The sequence below is a fragment of the Tursiops truncatus genome, chromosome 3 (genome assembly GCF_011762595.2).
Source record: "Tursiops truncatus isolate mTurTru1 chromosome 3, mTurTru1.mat.Y, whole genome shotgun sequence".
In the NCBI taxonomy this organism is placed as follows: Eukaryota; Metazoa; Chordata; class Mammalia; order Artiodactyla; family Delphinidae; genus Tursiops; species Tursiops truncatus.
Window position 1 is genome coordinate 163,726,260 of NC_047036.1, and position 18,793 is coordinate 163,745,052.

The window sequence follows — 18,793 nt, forward strand, 5'->3', positions numbered from 1 at the left end:
TTGGGGGGGAAACCTGAGTGGGTTCCAAGACCCGGGCAGCCACTCCAAGTGGCAACTGGACTTTTGTTTCTAGCTCCAGGCTGGTGATCCGGGGCTGGAGCTGTCTGCCAAGCCCACTCCCGTTTGTGCAGTGGGCACCCTTGGGGCCCAGGTCCTGTAATGTCACCTTTGTTCTCAGGCCAAACTGGGCGGGGTTTTTTCTAATGATGATAAAATATACATAACATAAAAGGTATCATTTTTGCCATGTTTGAGTGTCCAGCTCACATTGTTGTGCAACTGTCCCCACCCTCCATTCCCAGAACTTTTTCATTGGCCCAAACTGAAACCACCTGGGTGGGGTTTTAGTTTTCAGTTTCTAATAGCCCTTATTGTTTCTTTTTCATGATTATTGAAAGGAACACCTGCTTAATTTCTTTTTTTTTTATTTATTTACTTATTTATTTTTTGGTTACGTTGGGTCTTCGTTGCGGTGCGCGGGCTTCTTATTGCGGTGGCTTCTCTTGTGGAGCATGGGCTCTAGGCGTGTGCGCTCAGTAGTTGTGGCTCGTGGGCTCTAGAGCACAGGCTCAGTAGTTGTGGCACACGGGCTTAGTTGCTCCGTGGCATGTGGGATCTTCCCGGACCAGGGCTCGAACCCGTGTCCCCTGCATTGGCAGATGGATTCTTAACCACTGCGCCACTGGGGAAATCCCCTGCTTTATGTTAAGTAAAGAAGAAGGAAGTGAAATACAAAATGTTATCTACAGCACAACCCTACTTCTGTTAAAAAAAAAGTATAATATTAAATCTTATCAAAATATAGTTTACAATTCTCTTGAATTAACAAATGCTCTTCAAGTGCTCTTGATGTGCAGGTGTTGTTCTAAGCTCTCTCCCTCACATTACTGTCTTTAGTCTGCACAATGCCATGATGTAGGAAATGGTGTTTGTCCAAGGCACAGAGAGGTTAAGTGACTTGCCTGAGGTCACACAGCTCTTTTGTCAGAGATATGAGTCCCGACCATGACTACTATGCTTGGCTATAGTTTCCAGACACTACTTAGTATGAAGTCAGAGGGGGTCACAAGCCAGGATTATGGGGTCTCGTAGTCTTCCCTGACCCTGACCCGCTGCGAGGCAGGCAACAAACCAGGGTTGGAATGGATTCTGCTACTTGTTTGCTGGGTGACCTCAGGCAATCTGTGTGCCTCAATTTCCTCATCGGTAAATAATCCAACTTCTGTATGGGCTGGGAAGATTTGATGAACTAATGCAAGAATTAGCCCTTGGAGCACCTGGCCTGGGGTATGTGACCCGGCCCCCCCGCCAGGAGGTAGCCGTTGTTACTGTTCTTGTTTTGCTATTGTTACCCACAGTAAGCACCTCTTTTCCTGCCCCTTCAGGTCTCCCACAGGCTCCTGCAGAGTCATCCTTGTCACCCCCGGAGTCTGAGGGGGACTCCCTCGCGCAGCCAGAGAAGAACACAGGCCTGGTGCCTGCCCACGATGCCACCAACAGGGAGCCTACCAGGCAAGCAGCCCCACAGGAGTTGGAGTCAGAGGAGGCCGGGGGTGCAGGTAAATGGGGGTGGCCACCGAGAGGGTCAGGTGCCAGAGGCCCGGCACGGGGTCTGGCTTCGGGAGACCCTCACGACAGCACGCTCCCCCACCAGGAGGGCCCCCGGCAGGTGTGCCATCCATCATGAAGCGGAAAGAGGAGCCCGCAGACCCCGAGACCCGCCGGAGGAGCCTCCAGTTCGTGGGGGTCAACGGCAGGTGAGAGAACCTGGTCTGAGCCCCTCACTTTATGGTTCATTCATTTAACCAAAGCACAGCAGACAGACGAGGAAACGGAGGCACAACGAGGCCCCGTGGGCTGGCTCCAGAGCCTGTGCTGCAACCACTGTACCACACTACCCCTCGGGAGGTGCCGGACTCGGCTCCCTGCCCTGATGGAGCTCCTGGTCCACTGCGATCTTGGGCCCTAATAGGCGATCCCAACACAACATGACTGGAGCAATGATGGGGGATGCTCAGGCAGTGGGGAGACCAAGGAAATAACTGACGGAGGGGAGCACATGTGCTGCAGGACAAGCAGAAGCTTCCGAGGTGCAGAGTGGGAGGGGTGGGGTCTCCTGATGGAGGACACAGCCTGGATAAAGGCTCAGGGGTGGGAGGAAGCAGTGACGTGAAAAATGGGAGGCCTGGGGCTTCCCTGGTGGCTCAGTGGTTGAGAGTCCGCCTGCCAATGCAGGCGACACGGGTTCGTGCCCCGGTCCGGGAAGATCCCACATGCCGCGGAGGGGCTGGGCCCGTGATCCATGGCCGCTGAGCCTGAGCGTCCGGAACCTGTGCTCCACGACGGGAGAGGCCACAACAGTGAGAGGCCTGCGTACCGCAAAAAAAAAAAAAAAAGGGGGGGAGGCCTGGGGAACCGGGCCAGTTGGGGGCCTTGAATGCCAGGCCCAGAAGTTTAGATGTGTTTGGAGGTAGCAAGAAGCATGAGGGTCCTATTTGCAGTGGGACAAGGGTCTGAATCAGTATAACACCTGTGTAAGGAGCAAAGGGTGGAAGGGAAAAGCAATGTCCCTCCCTGGCCCCCCCAAGCATGATCACAATCACGGCCAGTGTTTGTTGATCACTTACTGTGTGCCAGGTGCTATAAGCTGCATCCCTGGAGCCCTGTGAGCTAGATACTGCCATTACCCCCATTTAACAGATGGGGAAACTGAGGCCCAGAGAGGTCAAATGACCCTCCCCACCACCTGCAGCGTCTCCCCCAGGTATGAGTCCTCATCCGAGGATTCCAGCACAGCAGAGAACTTCTCGGACAATGACAGTACAGAGAACGAGGCCCCAGAGCCGGAGGAGAGGGTTCCGAGTGTGGTTGAAGCCCCCCAGCTCAGGCCCAAGGAGACGGCAAAGGCCAAGATCAGCCGGGAGGAGTGCCAGCTGTCCCGGGAGTCTCAGCAGGCGCCCACAGCTGAGGGGGCGTCGGGATCAAGTGCGGAAGAGGAGATCCGGTCAGTTTTCTGTGTGGGAGGGATTTAGGCAGGGCCTGGGGTGACCTCAGATCCCACCATTCAAACCCTCTGAGGGAACCTCCCATCAGTCAGTCATGCCCACCTTAGTCTGAATTAGTAAACAAGCACTTTCTCCTTCTGGGCATCTGAAGGTCCGGAGGCTTTGATAAAGGGCCTGATGGGGGCAATTTGGGCTGTTCAGGTTTGGGTTTAAGGGGCAGACCAAGTTTGTTCTTAAGCCATCCACCTTCTTTGGGACATTTGCCACACCTGTCCATCCTGTGTATGTCTCTTTTTTTTTTCCCCTGATAAAAAAAAAAATCTGTCCTCAGAAAAAGATTTTCCATCTGCCACTGGCCACTTGGAATAAATGTTGGCCGACGTGTCCACTTTCTCTTGGGGTCTGTGTGCTCCCCATGTCTGCCCCTTGGGGTGCTATGTAAAATTATGTCCCCAGGGAAGGGGGTCTGAGATTCTACCACTCAGGTGAGCCCTGGCAGGACTGGGTGAGTGCCTTGGTGGAGAGTGTTGAGGGCCTCTCCGAGCACCCCAGCTGGATGTGGGGAGTAGGGGGCACCCAGGAGCCTGAGGTGGGTGCTTCCAAGATCAACTCCCCGTTTGTCTGCCACCGGCAGGATGGAGCTCAGCCCCGACCTCATCTCAGCCTGCCTGGCCCTGGAGAAGTACCTGGAGAACCCCAGTGCCCTCACCGAGCGGGAGCTGGTATGGTGGGGCCCTGGGCCTGAAAGCGGGGCGGGGAGGGCTTTGTCCCTTCCACCCTCACCCTGGCTTCTCCTTGTGCTTTGGATCACGGGGACCCCAGGATCCTAGCTGGGAGCTTGTGGGGGGCTCCGAGGCTTGAGTCTTGGTCTTTGGAGAGGCTCCAGGGAGGCAGGGAGGGGCCAAGGACGATTGCCCGCCGGCAAACCCAGCCTTGGTTCCTGTTCCTTCGGGGGCCTGAGGGAAGGGGCTGCCATATTTCCCTTGATGGGTGTCTACACAGGCCTTTGAAGGTCACATCCAGGGTGGAGACGCTCACACCTTCTTCTGGGGGCGTACCTGGTACTGCAGTGTCTACACTTCCCTTTAGGGTTCTTGTACAGGGCAGGGGACACTGCGTTTTCCTCCAGGGGGGCTCACTGGGGTGGGGCGCCCATGCTTCCCCTCAAGGCTCGGGTTCAGGGTGGGGTGTCTGCACTCCCCTTGGGGGGCTTCGTCTGGGATGGGGTGGGCTTCCGTGGCCCTCACACCCCTTTCCTTCCCAATCTGCAACCAGAAAGTGGCCTACACCACGGTGCTGCAGGAGTGGCTGCGCCTGGCCTGCCGCAGCGATGCCCACCCAGAGCTTGTGCGGCGCCACCTGGTCACCTTCCGGGCCATGTCGGCGCGCCTGCTGGACTATGTGGTCAACATCGCCGACAGCAACGGCAACACTGCGCTGCACTACTCCGTGTCCCACGCCAACTTCCCCGTGGTGCGGCAGCTGCTCGACAGCGGTGAGCCAGGCGGGGCGGGGACAGTGGAGCCACTGCCCTCCTGGTCTGTGGGGGAGGCCACCCTCATAGTTTGATGGAGGAAATGCTGCCCTCCCCGTCTGATGGGGCAGACGCCGCCCTCCCAGTCTGATGGGGGAGACGCTGCTCTCCCAGTCTGAGGTGAGGGGGATACAGGCCCCACCTGTGGCCCCGGTGTACTGGAAAAGGCAGACATGGTCTTATGGAAAATATGTGGCCCTTCCCTCCCCCCCCCAACCAATGACCCCTGTATAATGAAAGTGACACCCCTGGAACCCTAGTCTGAGGGAAAGACATGGATGCGGCCTCTGGCCTGGGGCTTGGAGAGAAGATGTGGTCCTCAATTCGACATGAAGAAATTTGCTTTCCCCTAGTGTAACGGGGAAGACAGAGCCCCCTAGTCAGTCTGATGAAGGAGGCAGAGCTGGGAGACCCTAGGCCAGAATGGGGTTCTCAGTCCAAGAAAAAGGAGTAATTAGGCCAGGCCTAGACTGCTGGAGGAGGCATGATTCCCAGGCTTCCAGTCTGATGGTAGAGACATGACCTGGTCCTCGGGGACCACCCCCCCAGCCTTAAGGCAGACCTGGCCAGCATCAGGGGTGTCTGAGGCCTGTCGTCCTCCCGGTCCCCTCCCCTCAGGTGTCTGCCAGGTAGACAAGCAGAACCGTGCCGGCTACAGCCCCATCATGCTCACCGCCCTGGCCACCCTGAAGACCCAGCACGACCTCGAGACTGTCCTGCAGCTCTTCCGGCTCGGAGATGTCAATGCCAGAGCCAGCCAGGTACGGGCCCTCGGCGCTGCAGACCGGGATAACTCTTCCCATTTATTAAGTCCTGGCCATACCCAAGCCCAAGGGGAGAATCCCCACTCCACAGGCAAAGAAACCAAGGCTCAGGGACGTATTCATTTCCTCAAGGTCAAACTAGAGGAGGGGGGACTTGAACCTGGGGGTCTAGCTCCCCATCCTTTTTTTTTTTTTTTTTGGCCGTGTCACATGGCATGTGGGATCTTAGTTCCCCAACCAGGGATCTAACCTGCGCCCCCTGCAGTGGAAGCACGGAGTCTTAACTACTGGACCTCCAGGGAAGTCCCAAGAGCCCCATTCTTTTTATTTTTTATTTTATTTATTTATTTTTGGCTGCATTGGGTCTTCGTTGCGGTGAGTGGGCTTCTCATTGTGGTGGCTCCTCTTGTTGCAGAGCACGGGCTCTAGGCATGTGGGCTTCAGTAGTTGTGTCATGTGAGCTCAGTAGTTGTGGCTCGCTGGCTCAGTAGTTGTGGCTCACTGGCTTCAGAGCACAGGCTCAGTAATTGTGGCGCACGGGCTTAGTTGCTCCGCGGCATGCGGGTCCTCCCGGACCAGGGATCGAACCCGTGTCCCCTGCGTTGGCAGGAGAGTTCTCAACCACTGCGCCACCAGGGAAGCCCCCGAGAGCCCCATTCTTAATGACCTGCCTGCCAGGGTGCCTCTGATACAGAACCTCATGGTGGAAATGGGGGTGTGGGAAGACATGGGGGTCCTCAGCTTTCCTTAAGCCGACGCCATCCCACATCCTGCTTGGTAATTCATTGACCAGCAACTGGACGCTGGGGACTTAAATGTTTGACAAGCAGGCACAGTCCCCACCCTCCCAAAGCTCACTAGCCAGCCAGGAGCTCCAGGAGCCCAAGCATTGGAGGCTTAGCAGGGGTTTGGACCCAGGGCTGTGGGAAGCCACCAGGGCAGGGGCGAGGGCTGCTTTCTGGTTTGGAATCTCCCTTCGGCTGTATGTTGGGGAGCAGAAGCTGGGAGACTGTGGAGGTGACTGGGGCATGGATGGGTGTCTGGGCAGAAGAGCAGGGCACCCAGGACCCCGTGGGAACAGCAAGGAGGGGAGAGATTAGCAGCAGCCTTACGGCAGCAAAGGAAAAGGGGGAGGTGCTGCCGTGGTGCATAACAGGCAGACCCTCCTTGCTTTTTTACTGATTTTTTTTAATTAAAATTTTTTTCTTGGTGGTTTACTTTTTTTTTAATTGAAGTATAGTTGATTTACAGCATTGTGTTAGTTTCTGGTGTACAGCAAAGTGATTCAGTTTTACATATATGCTCTTTTTCAGATTCTTTTCCATTATAGGTTATTGCCAGCTATTGAATATAGTTTCCTGTGCTATACAGTAGGACCTTGTTGTTTATCTGTTTTACATATAGTAGTTTGTTAATCCCAAGCTCCTAATTTATCCCCCCACCTTTCCCCTTTGGTAACCATAAATTTGTTTTCTATGCCTGTGAGTCTGTTTCTGTTTTGTAAATAAGTTCATTTGTATCATTTTTTTAGATTCCACATATAAGTGGTATCATATGATAATATTTGTCTTTCTCTGACTGACTTCGCTTAGTATGGTAATCTCTAGGCCCACCCATGTTACTGCAAATGGCATTACTTCATTCTTCTTTATGGCTGAGTAATACTCCATTGTGTATATATGTACCACATCTTTATCCATTCATCTGTCGATGGACACTTAGGTTGCTTCCAAGTCTTGCCTGTTGTAAAAGTGCTGCTGTGAGCATTGGGGTGCATGTACCTGTTTGAATTCGAGTTTTCGTCCTTCCAGATGTATGCCCAGGTGGTTTACTTTTTTAAAAATCGAGGTGAAGTGCACATAAGATTAACCCTTTTAAAGTGAACAAATCGATCCATAATGCTGTACCACTACCTCCAGAACATCTTTACACCCTGATAGGAGACCCGGCACCCACAGCTGTCACTCCCGTCCTCACTTCCCCAGCCCCTGGCCCCCTCCAGTCTGCTCTCTGTCTCTATGGATTTGCCTGTTCCGGGTATTTCATATAAATGGAATCATGTGGTATTGGGTCCTTTCGTGTCTGGCTCCTAGCACGGAGCATAATATTTTCAAGGTTCATCCACGTTGCGGTATGCTTCAGGCCTTCATTTCTCTTTAAGGATGAATAATGTTCTGTAGTATGGATATGTAAATTTCTTTATCCATTCATCCACTGATGGGTGTTGATTTTTTTTTTACCGTGAAGTTTAACTGGCAGACAGAAAAGTGTACAACTCTTAGCGCGACACATTTTACTTACGTTTGCACCTGTGAGTTAGGAATCTGATTTAAGTGGGCATAGCGGTGGAGAGGCACAGAGCTTCTCCCCGAGGAGGAGACATTTAAGCTGAGACCTGAGGGAGGAGCCAGCAGGAGGAAGCCGGATCAGCAAGTGCAAAGGCCCAGTGGTAGGAAGGATTATTTGAGATACAGAAGGAGGCCCGTGAGTGGAGGTGCTGTTAGCGTCAGAGTACCCAGGAACCATGGATGGTTCCGGAGCAGGGGTGTCACGCTCTGGAGGCTGCGTGATTCGTAAGCTGTTCCTTGCCTTACCCAGGCGGGGCAGACAGCCCTGATGCTGGCGGTCAGCCACGGGCGGGTGGACGTGGTCAAAGCCCTGCTTGCCTGCGAGGCGGACGTCAACGTCCAAGACGATGACGGCTCCACGGCCCTCATGTGTGCCTGCGAGCACGGCCACAAGGAGATCACGGCGCTGCTGCTGGCTGTGCCCAGCTGCGACATCTCTATCACCGACCGCGTGAGTCCCCACCCAGGCGCACTCCGGGGAGGGCGGGAACATGGTGCAGGGTGTCAGCATAGCAACTGATGCTTTGCAGGACGGGAGCACGGCGTTGATGGTGGCCTTGGATGCAGGACACAGTGAAATTGCATCCATGCTGTACTCTCGCATGAACATCAAGTGCTCGGTGAGTCTCGGCCCGGGCAGGGCAGCGGGTGCGGGGCTCTGGGAAGGGATGGTGTATGGGGACCATCCCAAGGGCTGCATGGTCAGCTACTTGCTGAACCTTCACAGTGCCCCCGCGAGGAAGTAAGGCACGAGAGCTGAGACTGCACGGTATTCGAACCCGGATCTGTCTAGTTCCAAATCATGCTCTTAATTATCACACAGAGGACTTGGGCGTGCCTCCCAAGCATGCCTTCTGGAACCTTCCACAATAACCCAATTCAGCTGCATAAAGTACTGTTACTATTACCATTTCTCAGGTGGGGAAGCTGACGCTTTGAATGGTTACATTCCTGGCCCAAAGTCTCACAGACAGGAAGGGGCGGAGAGACCTCGGGGTCTGAACCCAGACCACGGGCAGGAGCCCTCTGCCCCCTCCTCTTCACCCCTACCTTGTACCTGCCCCGGCCTCCCCAGGCACGTCTGGGGCCAGGTTCAAGGGTGGTGTGGTGGGCGTCAACCACAGCAATTCCCCAAATGGTCTAGGAGAGAAAAGGTTGCTGAGACCAAAGCCATTTGGGTCCTGACTGGCCTCCAGCTTCTTCCCGAGGCCCTGAGTCTTTCCGTCTTCACTGCGTAGGGTGTTAGGACACCTGAGCCTCCGTTGTGGTGCTTAGGGGATCCCCTTGGGATCAGCTGTGGGCCTTCATGTCCTCAGCTGGAAAATGGGGGGTGATGGGGCTGGGTGGCGTCCTGCTGTCTGATCTGTGGTCCTGCTTCCCAGGGCTCCTGAGGGATGAATCCCACTCCTCCATCACTGTCCCCCTGGACCATTGCCACTGCCTCCGCTCTGCTTCCCTGGCTCCCACCCTCACTGTCCCCTCCACTCTGTTCTCCCCACAGCGGCCAGAGGCCACTGTGAGCACCTGAGTCGGGGTACATCCCTCCTCTGCTCACAGCCCTCTGTGGCTCCCACCCCACTTAGAGAAAAAAGCAGAAGTCACCTCCAGAGCACACCAAGCCCTGCTCAACACCCCTCACCTCCCCCCACTCTCTTTCCTCTCCTCCTCGCTCACTCTGCTCCAGCCACACTGGCCCGATCGCCGCTCCTGCCTCAGGGCTTTTGCACTTGCTGTTTCCGCTGCCTGGAACGCCCTGCCCCTTGGCTGGACCCCTAACATCCTTCAGCTCAGACGTCACCCTCCCCAACCGCCCACTCTCCACTTTCACTGCCTTCCACCCCCTATCCCTCAGGAAAAACCCTCCACTGCATTCATCTGTGAGCTGCTCCGAAGCATCTCCCCAACATCACCTCCTCGAGGCCAAGGAACCAAGGCCTCTTGTTCACTCACGGCAGGCGCGGGGCCAGCCAACAAAGTCGGCGCCTCATAGCACAGGAAAGGATGCCAAACAAAAGGAATTCTGCCTCTCGTTTCAGTTTGCCCCGATGTCGGATGAGGAGAGTCCTGCGTCGTCCTCCGCAGAAGAGTAGCCGTCAGAGGGGCCCGAGGCGCCTCTCCCGGGGGCCAGGCAGCCCCAGAGCGAACCATCCCTGGTCCCTCATCCCCTCCCTGGCCGGCCCCCACTCTACCCACCAAGGCCCAAGTCTCAAATGCAAGTGGGGTTTTCTTCTGCTTCCCCAGGGAGCCCCCAACAGCCCTGAGACTTCAGCCGAAAGCAGGTTTTTTCCCAGCACCCCGGTTCAAAGCAGCCGCAGCGCAGACCGAAGCTAAATTCTTATATAAATTGGCGCCAGTGGCTGATGCTGGGGCGTGGGTTTGCGAAGAACGCTGAGAACAATCAACTGGCAATTAAGGATGGAGGAGGGTGAGAGGGAAAAATATTGTATTTCGGAATCATGTTCGGGGAAGGGGGGGGAAATTTGAAAGTCACTGGAATCGCATATTTTCATTTTAATCCTCAATGTGATTACGCACGGATCACGTCTGGAGTGGCCTAATGCGCCCCCCGCTTGCTCCCCTACATTTAATTGTTCGGTATATAATAGCATTTTGTCCACTTCCCCCTCCCCAGACGGCTTTCTTGGTGGAATTTTCTTCTGGTCTCTTCACAAAGCAGACCCTGTCTTTGTCACCCGGGGCAGGAAGTTTAGTCGTTTCTTCTGCCTTCACGTGGCCACTGCCAGCGTCTCCCACGCCCTCATTCAGGTGCGGGGCTCGGGACCCAGCAGCCAAGGTGTGCAAGTAGTTCATATCGAGAGATTACCCAGAAATCCGTCCCCTCCCCACATGGGGGCCCTGGCAAATACTCATTTTCCTAGAAAATCCTTTAGATGTGGAGGTGCAGGAAATGAATCCGGTCCCCAGAGTGGTCCTTGCATCCCTAGGCTTAGAACGCCAGTAGCAGGGCCATCCTTTTTCTCCCCAGACTCCAGAATTTCTCTCCTCAAAGGAAAGAAAACAGGGCATGAGATTGTTGGCAAAGCATAGGACCAGTTCCAAAAACTCCATGTGTGCTCGATTAAAAGTTGGCTGCCCCCAAGGGCTCCCAGTGCAAACTTAAAGAGACAGGGCTTTGCCGAAAACCAAACAAGGGCCAGCTGGGTTGTTTTTTTTTTTTTTTTTAACAACGTACAGGCTTTCCAGAGCTGCCTGGAACGGAGCCTGCTGGAAACGGGGCTCTCCCGACACACGTAGTTTCCTGCATGGCCTATTTTGTCCCCAGAATCTCAACAAAGTTTTCTTTCCTGTTCCTTCCTTTTGTGACCAAAAAAAAAAAAAAAAAGGGAGGGGGGAAGGGGGACAGGTTCCGAGCGTCGAAAAGTGCCTTGTGACCAGGGAGTAAGATCCCTAGTTCTTAGGTGTCCTGCCCTCTCTTGTCCAGTTCTCAGCCTAGCTGCCGGGGTGGAAGCCAAAACCCCAGCAGGACAGAGCAAGCCCTCGGCACTTACACGTTCATTCAATACAGCCAAGTGCTGGCTTCTCTCCTAGAAAAGTAGGTTTCCTGGCTTGATGGAGTCTGGCTTGCTTTGATTTTGATGGAAGGGATGGTACCCAAGTCAAGAGAGCTTAAATGGTCAAAGGAGAGAGACACCCCAGTGTGTGTGTGTGCGCGCGCGTGCGTGCGTGCGTGTGTGTGTGTGTGTGTGTGTAAATGGTGAGGAAAGGAAACCCAAGCTGACTGGGGATGACCACTGACAGAAGGCCACAGCTTTGGGCAGCTTTGAGAAGCGGTACAAGCATTGTGTGCCTGTGTGTCTGGCCCTGGAGCCGGTGGGTGTGTTTCTTTTAAGCTTTTAGAAGCAGTTCATTGACACCCCCTATAAGTCCATAGTTATCCCTGTGTTCCCTTCTCCCCAGCTTACCCACTGGACTTGGCATGGTAGGCTACAGGGGGTCCTGCCTCTGATCCCACTCTCTTCTCACGTGTATTCATGACCTTTAACTTCACTTTCCAACCACGGTACGTCCATAAAGACAGTATTACACTTAAATGAAGTATTCCTTTTAGTAATCGTTTTTTAGAAAGTAAAGGAATTTAATAAAGCTACCTTATGATTATGCCAAAGCATCTGTGTCTGGTCTTTGTTACTGTACTACTCTTGAAGTTTTAAAATAGATCTCTTTTTTTTTTTGCGGTACGCGGGCCTCTCACTGTGGTGGCCTCTCCCGTTGCGGAGCACAGGTTCCGTACGCGCAGGCTCAGCGGCCATGGCTCACGGGCCCAGCCGCTCCGCGGCATGTGGGATCTTCCCGGACCGGGGCACGAACCCGTGTCGCCTGCATCGGCAGGCGGACTCTCAGCCACTGCGCCACCAGGGAAGCCCTAAAATAGATCTCTTTTTTTAAAATGGACTTATTTGAACAATGTTCCAAGCTACAGAAAGGTGACAAGAATATTACAATAAACGGCCTTATGCTCTGCCCTACACTGGCACCATCCAATACTATAGCCACTAGCCACCTGTGGCAATCTCCATTTAGATGGAAATCAACTGTAATTAATTCATGGTCAGTAGCTGCATGTGGTTGGTGGCTACCCTATTGGGCTGCAGAGATACAGAACACTGCCACTGTGGCAGAAAGTTCTAATCAAACCCATTGTGGGTGGGACTCCCCTGGTGGTGCAGTGGTTAAGAATCCGCCTGCCAATGCAGGGCACATGGGTTCGAGCCCTTGTCCGGGAAGAGCCCACATGCCACAGAGCTACTAAGCCCGTGCGGCACAACTACTGAGCCTGCGCTCTAGAGCCTATGAGCCTCAACTACCGAAACCCGTGCACCTAGAGCCCGTGCTCCGCAACAAGAGAAGCCACCGCAATGAGAAGCCCGCGCACCTCAATGAAGAGTAGCCCCGGCTCACTGCAACTAGAGAAAGCCCGCGTGCAAGACCCAAAGCAGCCAAAAATAAATAAATTTATTTTTTAAAAACCCACTGTGGGCAGAAAAAAATGTTTACTAATTGTTTTTTCCTCATGACAAAAGAATTTATAGTGATTGTAAAACACAAAGTTTAAGCAATACAAAACCATTTGGCATAGTGGAGGGTGCCATGGTCCTACTTGGTAGCAATGCATGCCATTGTCAATACTTTGGAGAATCTCCTGTCAAACCTTTTTCTTTTCTTTTTTTTTTTTAGTGTTTATTTATTTTTACTTGTTGACAGTTTGCTTTATTTATTTATGGCTGTGTTGGGTCTTCGTTTCTGTGCGAGGGCTTTCTCTAGTTGTGGCAAGCGGGGGCCACTCTTCATCGCGGTGCACGGGCCTCTCACTATCGCGGGCTCTCTTGTTGCGGAGCACAGGCTCCAGACGCGCAGGCTCAGTAATTGTGGCTCACGGGCCCAGATGCTCCGCGGCATGTGGGATCTTCCCAGACCAGGGCTCGAACCCATGTCCCCTGCATTGGCAGGCAGACTCTCAACCACTGTGCCACCAGGGAAGCCCAAACCTTTTTCTTATAGGTTGGGTATTAAAATACTTTGTTTTGCTGTTTTATTTTTTATCGAGGTGGCGTATACCATTTGCGTACAAGTCGTGTACAAAAGTGTACAGCTCCATGGCTTTTTGAAAAGTGAACATCTATGAGTCACCAGCTCCACGAAAGGAAGCGGAGCATCCTCAGCAACGCCCTAGGCCACTCCTCTCTCTCCCCCAAGGATGACTGATGATGGAGGATTGCTCTCCTGATTCTCACTTCCTCTGTTTTTCCTCTGGACTGTTCAACCAGGAGATAACGGGTGCTTTTCAGAGGTTATAGGAAGTCCCAGAAATTTTACTCAAAGTTGTATATTTCTAAGTGGAAGGTCCACTGATCTTGTCAGTTTTCCAGAAGGGTCTGTGAGCCAAGAAGGGGCCTTTCGGAAATTAAAAAGAAAAAAGTTGTTCGGACGCTCCCTGGTGGTCCAGGGGTTAGGACTCGGCGCTTTCACTGCCATGGCCCGGGTTCCATCCCTGGTCAGGGAACTAAGATCCCACAAGCCACGTGGCGTGGCCAAAATATAAATAAATTAAATTAAATTAAAAAAAAATTGTTTCTCACAAGCAATCACCCAGGACCATTTATTTCATCATCTTTGTTACCTTGTTCAGCTCATGCTTAAGACCCCATTCCCCACCCTCCAAACCCAGTGTCTTGCTTTGCTTTTTAAAAATCTATGTCTACAAAAAGGAATGAAATTGAGTTATTTGTAATGAGGTGGATGGACCTAGAGTCCGTCATACAGAGCGAAGTAAGAGAGAAAGAGGAAAACAAATACCGTATGCTAACACACATATATGGAATCTAAAAAACTGGTACTGATGAACCTAGTGGCAGGGGAGGAATAAAGGTGCCAACATAGGGAACGGACTTGAGGACACAGTGGGGGAAGGGGAAGCTGGGATGAAGTGAGAGAGTAGCATTGACATATATACACTACCAAATGTAAAATGGATGGCTAGTGGGAAGCAGCTGCATAGCACAGGGAGATCAGCTCAGTGTTTTGTGTCCACCTAGAGGGGTGGGATAGGGAGGGTGGGAGGGAGGCTCAAGAGGGAGGGGATATGGGGATATATGTATACATATAGCTGATTCACTTTGTTGTAGAAACTAATACAAAATTGTAAAGTAATTATACTTCAATAAAGATATTACAGGGACTTCCCTGGTGGCACGGTGGTTAAGAATCCGCCTGCCAATGCAGGGGACACGGGTTCGAGCCCTGGTCCGGGAAGATCCCACATGCCACGGAGCAACTAAGCCCATGCACCACAACTACTGAGCCTGTGCTCTAGAGCCCGTGAGCCACAACTACTAAGCCCGCGAGCCACAACTACTGAAGCCCTCACGCCTAGAGCCCGTGCTCCACAACAAAAGAAGCCACCACAATGAGAAGCCCGCGCACCGCAACGAAGAGTAGCCCCCGCTCGCCACAACTAGAGAAAGTCCGAACGCAGCAACGAAGACCAAACACAGCCAAAATTAAATAAATAAAAATTTTTAAAAAAGACATTACAGAAAAAGAATAGAAATTGTGCATGAAAAAAATATATGTCTGAAAAAAATAGATGTCTATTTTTGTGGCAAAATATACATAACAAAACATTTACCATCTAAACTATTTTTAACCGTGCAGTTCAGTGCCATTAAGTACATTCACATCGTTGTGCAACGATCTCCACCATCCATCTCCAGAACTCTTTCCATCTTCCCAAAGTGAAACTCTGTCCCCACGAAACACTGACATCATCACTCCCACACCCAGCCGCCGGCAACTGCCATTCTATTTTCCGTCTCTGAATTCAACTACTCTAGGGACCTCATATAAGTGGAATCGTGCAGTATTTGTCTTTTTATGGCTGGCTTATTTCACTTAGCATAATATACTCAAGATTCATCCACATTGTAGCATGTGGCAGAATTTCCTTACTTAAAGACTGAATACTGTTCCACTGTTTGCATGCACCACGTTTTATTTATCCATTCATCCATCAGTGGACACTTGGTTGCTTCCACCTTTTGGCTATTATCAATCATGCTGGTTATACAAACATCTTCAAGCCCCAGCTTTCAATCTGGGGGGTATATACCTAGAAGTACAACTGCTGGGTCATACAGTAGTTCTGTTTTCAGTATTTTGAGGAATAGCCAGTGTTTTTTCCGGGGCAGTTGCACCAATTTACATTCCCACCAACCAGTTTTTCCATGTCCTCACCAACAACTGTTATTTTCTGATTTTTTTTTTTTAATAGTAGCCATCCTAATGGCTGTGAGTGGTTCTCTCTTTATTTTTTGGAAGTGAGGTGAGTGGCCTTTTTGACAGGAGCATTTATATATTTCAGGCTCTGGTTGTGCAACCTGGAATGGCTTAACTCTTGAAAAACCTTTCACAGCTGATAAGAGAGCTATCATTAGCCCATGACTTAGAAAGGTTAAGAACTTGCCACAGTCATAGGTGAACTGCAGAGCCAGAAACGGAACCCATGGTCTTATCTCTTCTTCATTTCACTCAGCACTGTGCCCGCCTTTAGGCACAGAGAAGGCCAGCCCCTGCCACCAAAGGTCACGTAGCTGATGGTGACAGAGCAATCTCAGCATCAAATGCTCAGCGAACAGGAGGGTGAGCGATGCCATAAGCACTGACTCTGGGGACCCAGCTCCATGCCCCGACACCGACATTTCTGCAGGAAACAACTAAGGTGTCATCACTTATACATCTGCTAGCCACCCTATGAGATAAAGGCTGTGGAGCTTCTTAACCTGAACATCTGGGGATGGCCTTCTGGGGTCCTGAAATCCAAAAATGTGTGCCTGTTGGGTACGTTTTTCAAAGAAGAGCCTGTCTCGTTGCTCTCATTAGATTTCAAAGGAATCTGTGACCCGGGGAAGACTAAATAAATATATTAGTCTTAGGGTGTCCCCAGCTCCATGATCGCTGTCAAAATATTACAACATGAACAGTCCCTGGGGTCTTGGCAAAAATTATCCCATGAAAGTAAGCTCTAAGGAGGAAGGTGGCTCCAGGCTTGGGCTTGGGGACCTGTCAGATTCTGGATGGTCAGTGGAAATCTTGACGCCTCTGTTGTAGTTTCTCTCCTCTCTCCCTGGCTGTGCCTCCTCTATCTGGCCGGCTTCTCCTCTCTTCTCCAACGTCTGCAATTGGTGGGTCTCAGAACTTAGTCCTCAGACCTTGTCCTCTCCGTACTCTCCCCCAGGAGAGCTGTCATCTGATATTGGCTGCACCCTGACGACGCCCGGATTTCTATCTGCAGCTCAAACGTCTCTGCAGGCTCATAGCCAAGCAACTACCTTTTCTTTTTTTTTTTTTTTTTTTTTTTTTGCCACGCCGTGGATCATGCGAGATCTTAGTTCCCTGACCAGGGATCGAACCCACGTCCCCTGAAGTGGAAGCACGGAGTCTTAACCACTGGGCCGCCAGGGAAGCCCTGCAACTACCCTCTTGACAGCTCCACGTGGTCAGCCTCCAGGCACTGGGAACTTCCCCAAGCTTTCCATTTCACGCAGCCCTCCACCTCCAAGCCTGCTCCCTTACCCGCCTTGGCCACCAGTGCCACCACCACTACCCACCACCCAACAGGTGTTTGGGCCAAACACCCAGAAGTATCCTTTCTCTTCCTCAGAGAAGGATGGAATCCAGTCTTGCTGGCAAGTTCTCTTGATTCTGGAAGATCTGGAGCCAATCCACTCCATAGCTCTCCCCTGCTTAACACCTTTGAACTTACTCTTTCCTCTTCTGGTGCTTTGTTTCCTTTTTGTTTCCTTTTCATCACTCGGGTCCCAGTTCATATGTTCCCTTCTCAGGGAGTCCATCCCTGACCACGTAACCTAAAGCCACTTCCCTCCCCTGCCCCAACTCTGGTGACTCTGTCCTATGACCCTGGTTTATTCCCTGTAGCAGGTGTTCCTGGCTAAAATGATTCTGTTCATCTGTTTCTTTGCTTACTGTGAGGACTTGCCACTACAGCTGTGGCTTTCAATGGTTTTTTACACAACCCACAGCAAGATACAAATTTCACATGTGACCCAGTGATCCAGGTGTTATGGCTGCATCACAAAGTACCCCCAAGTTTACTGGCTTTAAACAAAAGCTTTAAACAAAGGCATCGATGTTGCTCACAGTTTGGGCCGGGCTTGATGGGAACAGTTCTCTCTCTCCTCCTCTTGGTGTCAGCTGGGACGGCTCAAAGCCTGGGGGCCGGAATCATCTCAATGTTCACTCACTTCTCTGGTGGTTGATGCTGGTTTCAGCTGGGACCTTATCTGGGAGACTCCTCACGTGGCTTGGGCTTCCTCACAACATAGCAGCTGGGCTCACAGAGAGTATCCTGGAATTGAGAAAGAGGGAGAGAGCGAGCTAGCACCAGGCAAAAGATGTATTATAGTTTCTGACTTAGACTTGGAATTCACACGGCGTCCCTCCTGCCACATTCTGTTTGTTGCACAAATCCTGCTCAAGTTCAAGAGAAGAATTGGAGTCTGTCTCTTGATAAGGACTGGCAAAATTGGAACTATTTCTGTAGCCATTTTTTTGGAAAATACAATCTTCCACACCCAGTAGACAAATGGGGGGAGTTTCCCAAAACAATACTTAGCTTTCTGTACACAATGCACTGATTTTTTTTTTTTTCATTGTATTTTGTTGAAAATGCTGGTCATGACCCGCTTATTTTTTCACCTCATTTTTTTTTTTTTTGCGCTACGCGGGCCTCTCACTGTTGTGGCCTCTCCCGTTGCGGAGCACAGGCTCCGGACGCGCAGGCTCAGCGGCCATGGCTCACGGGCCCAGGCGCTCCGCGGCATGTGGGATCTTCCCGGACCGGGGCACGAACCCGCGTCCCCCGCATCGGCAGGCGGACTCTCAACCACTGCGCCACCAGGGAAGCCCTCTTCACCTCCTTTGAGGGACATGTCACAAAAGTGAACAGTTTGTCTTTCCTCAACCGTAACCCCGCACACAGCATGGTGTTCGGTGAGAATCAAACACCTCACCCACTAGCCTTCTACGTATTTTTTATTTAACACCTATAAAGCACGTACTGAATACCAGGCACTGACCTCATTCAACTCTCACACCAACTCTGAAGTAGACACTATGATGATCCTCATTTAACTGAGGAGGAAAGTGAAGCACAGAAGGATGAAGCAATTTGCTCGGGGTAACACAGCTAGTAAGTGGAAAATCTGGGATTGAAACGCAATAAATCTCGATGCAGACTCCATTTTGCTACGCAGCCTCTTATATAATTTACTTATTTATGATGTTTATTGTGAGTGTCCCACACACACACCGCTGAACCTCAGCTCCACGAGAAGTAGTTCTTGGCTTCGCCCCTAGAACAGCGCGTTGCTCGCAGCAGGCACTGGACCCGGAAAGAAACAGCTTGAAGATCTTGCAGCCGCTTTCCAGCCTGCGCAGGCGCATCAGGCAGGACGCCGGAGGCACCCCCACGCTGCCTACGCAGACTGGCCATCGCCAATGGTTGACAGAGGAGCCGGCGCAGGCGCACTAGTCCGACTAGACGCGGCCTCCCTCATTGGCTGATGACTGACGTGGGCTAAACCCAATGGAAACGGGCCTCTCCGG

The 18,793-nt window shown here is 51.9% G+C and overlaps 1 protein-coding gene and 1 long non-coding RNA gene across 6 annotated transcripts in view; one reads left to right on the plus strand and one right to left on the minus strand.

Moving 5' to 3' along the window:
• The window catches only part of KANK2 (KN motif and ankyrin repeat domains 2), a 24,210-nt gene extending 12,433 nt beyond the window's left edge, over nucleotides 1-11,777 (plus strand). For 3 of the 4 annotated variants that reach the window (XM_033854266.2, XM_073801896.1, XM_033854265.2), the window contains 9 exons: nucleotides 1,386-1,559; nucleotides 1,655-1,757; nucleotides 2,753-3,004; nucleotides 3,640-3,727; nucleotides 4,281-4,500; nucleotides 5,158-5,300; nucleotides 7,902-8,102; nucleotides 8,182-8,271; nucleotides 9,688-11,777. In XM_033854266.2, coding sequence (XP_033710157.1) covers nucleotides 1,386-1,559; nucleotides 1,655-1,757; nucleotides 2,753-3,004; nucleotides 3,640-3,727; nucleotides 4,281-4,500; nucleotides 5,158-5,300; nucleotides 7,902-8,102; nucleotides 8,182-8,271; nucleotides 9,688-9,741 — 1,325 coding nt within the window. In that variant the 3' untranslated portion in view covers nucleotides 9,742-11,777. The remainder of the gene's footprint in view (nucleotides 1-1,385; nucleotides 1,560-1,654; nucleotides 1,758-2,752; nucleotides 3,005-3,639; nucleotides 3,728-4,280; nucleotides 4,501-5,157; nucleotides 5,301-7,901; nucleotides 8,103-8,181; nucleotides 8,272-9,687) is intronic. The other variant, XM_033854267.2, reaches the window with a different exon arrangement.
• LOC117311748 (uncharacterized) overlaps nucleotides 1-18,643 on the minus strand; it is a 20,216-nt gene extending 1,573 nt beyond the window's left edge. Inside the window, exons 1-3 of one of the 2 annotated variants that reach the window (XR_004526042.2) lie at nucleotides 18,265-18,643; nucleotides 17,327-17,534; nucleotides 10,517-10,654 (exon numbers count right to left, since the gene is read on the minus strand). This is a non-coding gene — a long non-coding RNA (uncharacterized lncRNA). Of the gene's footprint in view, nucleotides 1-10,516; nucleotides 10,655-17,326; nucleotides 17,535-18,264 lie in introns of those variants that run through there. The other variant, XR_004526044.2, reaches the window with a different exon arrangement.
• Between the last annotated feature and the right edge of the window lie 150 nt (nucleotides 18,644-18,793).